Source organism: Lipotes vexillifer, unplaced genomic scaffold, assembly GCF_000442215.2.
Source record: "Lipotes vexillifer unplaced genomic scaffold, Lipotes_vexillifer_v1.1 scaffold6, whole genome shotgun sequence".
NCBI lineage: Eukaryota > Metazoa > Chordata > Mammalia > Artiodactyla > Lipotidae > Lipotes > Lipotes vexillifer.
Window position 1 is genome coordinate 1,854,986 of NW_006799037.1, and position 5,639 is coordinate 1,860,624.

General features: G+C 45.5%; 1 protein-coding gene across 1 annotated transcript in view; it reads right to left on the reverse strand.

The window, feature by feature from the left end:
• The window catches only part of GALNT18 (polypeptide N-acetylgalactosaminyltransferase 18), a 355,083-nt gene that overhangs the window by 107,129 nt on the left and 242,315 nt on the right, over positions 1-5,639 (reverse strand). Inside the window, exon 4 of the mRNA XM_007471405.1 lies at positions 1,510-1,693. Within this exon, the coding sequence (XP_007471467.1) occupies positions 1,510-1,693 (184 nt within the window). The remainder of the gene's footprint in view (positions 1-1,509; positions 1,694-5,639) is intronic.

Sequence of the window (5,639 nt, forward strand, 5' to 3'; positions counted from 1 at the left end):
GAGTCCCAATTCGGTCTCCCACCCCATGCTTCCGGGCTAGCAAGAGGCCTGACCCCTCCTTCAGCATGTCCCAGGCTGAGCTGACAGATTCTTAGTGCCTCAGATCCTGGTGTCTGCTTGATTTCCTTTTTTCCATTAGGGAAAAAAAAAGAAATCAAGACTTAAGAAAGAAGAAAGGAACAGATCTGAGGTTCCATGGGAAGCTTTCAACTTGGGCTTCGATTTTGCTAAAACGCAGTGCATCAACCAGGAGGAAAAGGCAGATGAGGACGGCAGAGACACAGAGGTGAGAACAAACCTACTTCCACCCGTTGTGTGATGCTGCTTCGGTCCTTCCAGACATGCCACCCACACCCCATGCGTCCCCACTGCCCAAGGAGAGGTTGGGGGGGTCGGGCTTCCACGGAGCCCGGAACCCCTGGGGGCACGAGGCGAGTACAATGTTTGCAGACAGGAATGATAAGCTTCTCATTAAAAATGCATTTGTTGCACAACTGTTTATCCAAATCAGCTTGAAACAGCAAGTGTCCCTCTCCTCTTCTGGCCATAAATCCAGTGGAAATGCTTTTTAAATAGTCACAAGTGGCAAGCAGTGACTTCACCTATAAAAAATGGCTGCATTACAGCCTTAATTCGGGCCTGCTATGTAAAAGTATGCCTCCACCCAGTCCTGCTGTGTGCGTGCCCGCTGCCCCTTCCTGCTAAAGGGCCCACCTCACCCCACTCCAGGGAGGCAGAGGGTGGCACCTGAAGTCTAGGGTGGGGGACAGCAGACCCCAGTGCCATCATGCATAGTGGTTAGGGTGGTATACTCGGCCATCCCCAGCACCCGGGACGCCCTAGGCCCAGGCTCTCTGCAAAGCCACACACAGTGGGCCATAGAACGCCCTCCAGCCTGCAGGGATGCTGGCGTCAGGTGCCCTGTCCCTGCTTGGCTGAAGCCACTGAGGCCTTGCCCCACCCAGCACCTGAGCAGCCCTGGACAGAGAAAGAAAGATTTTCTAGACCTAGTTTTACCAGTAGAAAGAATCTGAGGTTCTGTGCTACCTCTGGCCTGGCATCTGGGGGAGCCCAGGGCACCTGGGACAACATCAAGTCACCCTGGCTCCCTCTGCCCCCTCGGTCCTGTTCCTGTCTTTGGGGTTGGGCTTCTGCCTTGTGTCTGGTCCAGCTCTCCATTTCCCAGGGGTCGCAGCCTGGTCCTTAGCTGGGCTGGAACTCTCGCTTTGCCCTTAGCATTTACCCCTCTCTCCCATCACGTCTCCTAGAGGACCACACCAGCCTGAGTCACACCTGATGCCACCAACACTTGAGACACTGTGTGTTGACCTGTTGATCCCGGACCCTCCCCTACCTTGAAGGGCCAGCCCTGTGGCCTGGTCACCTGTACACCCAGATCTCCCCTCTCCCCCATCATGACTGAGATCTCAGCAGGCTTTGCACCCATTTGAGCCACAGCCCCTGGAACACATTGGGACTCATCCTCCTCAGCTCCCGATGGGCACTTACCAGCCCACGTTGAACTCCACATGGGCATCAAAGAGTGCCACTACGGGGGCAGTGGCGGCCCTCCAACCACTGACCCTGGAGCGGATAAGGCCTTCCTGCTTGCTGTGCCGCACGACCTTGATGAAGCCTGGCTTCTGGCCGTTCACCTTGTCCACATACTCTGACAGCTTCTCCTTCAGCTCCTCTGTGAGGGAGAAAATGCACCGTCAGCACACTGAGGGCAGGGGCAATCAACACATTCATGCTTTCGGGGTGAGCTGACCCCCAGAGACAGGCAAGAGGAGCCAGTCCCCTCCCCAGCTCTTCCTTGGCATTTCCCAGCTCAGCTTTGAAGGGGGAAATAGAGGCAAAGGCCCTGAACCAAGATGGCGGAGTAGAAGGACGTGCTCTCACTCCCTCTTGTGAGAACACCAGAATCACAACCAGCTGCTGGACAATCATCGGCAGGAAGACACTGGAACTCACCAAAAAAGATACCCCACATCCGAAGACAAAGGAGAAGCCACAATGAGACGGTAGGAGGGGCGCAATCACAGTAAAATCAAATCCCATAACTGCTGGGTGGGTGACTCACAGACTGGAGAACACTTATACCACAGAAGTCCACCCACTGGAGAGAAGGTTCTGAGCCCCACGTCAGGCTTCCCAACCTGGGGGTCGGGCAATGGGAGGAGGAATTCCTAGAGAATCAGACTTTGAAGGCTAGTGGGATTTGATGCAGGACCTCGACAGGACTGGAGGAAACAGAGACTCCACTCTTGGAGGGCACACACGAAGTAGTGTGAGCATCGGGACCCAGGGCAAGGAGCAGTGAACCCAGGGGAGACTGAACCAGACCTACTTGCTAGTGTTGGAGGGTTTCCTGCAGAGGCAGGGGGTGGCTGTGTCTCACCGTGCGGACAAGGATACTGGCAGCAGAAGTTCTGGGAAGTACTCCTTGGCGTGAACCCTCCCAGAGTCTGCCATGAGCCCCACCAAAGAGCCCCGTAGGCTCCAGTGTTGGGTTCCCTCAGGCTAAACAACCAACAGGGAGGGAACCCAGCCCCACCCATCAGCAGACAAGCGGATTAAAGTTTTACTGAGCTCTGCCCACCAGAACAACAGTCAGTTCTACCCACCACCAGTCCCTCCCATCAGGAAACTTGCACAAGCCTCTCAGATAGCCTCATCCACCAGAGGGCACACAGCAGAAGCAAGAAGAACTACAATCCTGCAGCCTGTGGAACAAAAAACACATTCACAGAAAGATAGACAAGATGAAAAGGCAGAGGGCTATGTACCAGATGAAGGAACAAGATAAAACCCCAGAAAAACAACTAAATGAAGTGGAGATAGGCAACCTTCCAGAAAAAGAATTCAGAATAATGATAGTGAAGATGATCCAGGACCTCGGAAAAAGAATGGAGGCAAAGATCGAGAAGATGCAAGAAATGTTTAACAAAGACCTAGAAGAATTAAAGAACAAACAAACAGAGATGAACAATACAATAACTGAAATGAAAACTACACTAGAAGGAATCAATAGCAGAATAACTGAGGCAGAAGAACGGATAAGTGACCTGGAAGACAGAATGGTGGAATTCACTGCTGCGGAACAGAATAAAGAAAAAAGAATGAAAAGAAATGAAGACAGCCTAAGAGACCTCTGGGACAACATTAAACGCAACAACATTCGCATTATAGGGGTCCCAGAAGGAGAAGAGAGAGAGAAAGGACCCGAGAAAATATTTGAAGAGATTATAGTCGAAAACTTCCCTAACATGGGAAAGGAAATAGCCACCCAAGTCCAGGAAGCGCAGAGAGTCCCATACAGGATAAACCCAAGGAGAAACACGCCGAGACACATAGTAATCAAATTGGCAAAAATTAAAGACAAAGAAAAATTATTGAAAGCAGCAAGGGAAAAATGACAAATAACATACAAGGGAACTCCCATAAGGTTAACAGCTGATTTCTCAGCAGAAACTCTACAAGCCAGAAGGGAGTGGCATGATATACTTAAAGTGATGAAAGGGAAGAACCTACAACCAAGATTACTCTACCCGGCAAGGATCTCATTCAGATTCGATGGAGAAATCAAAAGCTTTACAGACAAGCAAAAGTTAAGAGAATTCAGCACGACCAAACCAGCTCTACAACAAATGCTAAAGGAACTTCTCTAAGTGGGAAACACAAGAGAAGAAAAGGACCTACAAAAACAAACCCAAAACAATTAAGAAAATGGTCATAGGAACATACATAGCAATAATTACCTTAAACGTGAATGGATTAAATGCTCCAACCAAAAGACACAGGCTTGCTGAATGGATACAAAAACAAGACCCCTATATAGGCTGTCTACAAGAGACCCACTTCAGACCTAGGGACACATACAGACTGAAAGTGAGGGGATGGAAAAAGAACTTCCAAGCAAATGGAAATCAAAAGAAAGATGGAGTAGCAATTCTCACATCAGATAAAATAGATTTCAAAATAAAGAATGTTACAAGAGACAAGGAAGGACACTACATGATGATCAAGGGATCAATCCAAGAAGAAGATATAACAATTATAAATATATATGCACCCAACATAGGAGCACCTCAATACATAAGGCAACTGCTAACAGCTATAAGAGAGGAAATCGACAGTAACACAATAATAGTGGCGGACTTTAACTACTCACTTACACCAATGGACAGATCATCCAAAATGAAAACAAATAAGGAAACAGAAGCTTTAAATGACACAACAGACCAGATAGATTTAATTGATATTTAGAGGACATTCCATCCAAAAACAGCAGATTGCACTTTCTTCTCAAGTGCACACAGAACATTCTCCAGGATAGATCACATACTGGGGCACAAATCAAGCCTCAGTAAATTTAAGAAAATTGAAATCATATCAAGCATCTTTTCTGACCACAACGCTATGAGATTAGAAATGAATTACAGGGAAAAAAATGTAAAAAACACGAACACGTGGAGGCTAAAAAATACGTTACTAAATAACCAAGGGATCACTGAAGAAATCAAAGCAGAAATCAAAAAATACCTAGAGACAAATGACAATGAAAACAAGATGATCCAAAACCTATGGGATGCAGCAAAAGCAGTTCTAAGAGGAAAGTTTATAGCTATACAAGCCTACCTCAAGAAACAAGAAAAATCTCAAATAAACAATCTAACCTTACACCTAAAGGAACTACAGAAAGAACAAACAAAACCCAAAGTTAGCAGAAGGAAAGAAATCACAAAGACCAGAGCAGAAATAAATGAAATAGAAACAAAGAATAGCAAAGATCAATAAAACTAAACAAACAATAGCAAAGATCAATAAAACTAAACAAACAATAGCAAAGATCAATAAAACTAAACGCTGGTTCTTTGAGAAGATATACAAAATTGATAAACCATTAGCCAGACTCATCAAGAAAAAGAGGGAGAGGACTCAAGTCAATAAAAGTAGAAATGAAAAAGAAGCTACAACAGACACTGAAGAAATACAAAGCATCCTAAGAGACTACTACAAGCAACTGCATGCCAATAAAATGGACAACCTGGAAGAAACAGACAAATTTTTAGAAAGGTATAACCTCCCAAGACTGAACCAGGAAGAAATAGAAAATATGAACAGACCAATCACAAGTAATGAAATTGAAATTGTGATTAAAAATCTTCCAACAAACAGAAGTCCAGGACCAGATGGCTTCACAGGTGAATTCTATCAAACATTTAGAACAGAGCAAACACCCATCCTTCTCAAACTCTTCCAAAAAACTGCAGAGGAAGGAACACTCCCAAACTCATTCTATGAGGCCACCATCACCCTGATACCGAAACCAGACAAAGATACTACAAAAAAAGAAAATTACAGACCAATATCACTGATGAATATAGATGCGAAAATCCTCAACAAAATACTAGCAAACAGAATCCAACAACACATTAAAAGGATCATACACCATGATCAAGTGGGATTTATCCCAGGGATGCAAGGATTCTTCAATATATACAAATCAATCAATGTGATACACCATATTAACAAATTGAAGAATAAAAACCATATGATCATCTCAATAGATGCAGAAAAAGCTTTTGACAAAATTCAACACCCATTTATGATAAAAACTCTCCAGAAAGTGGGCA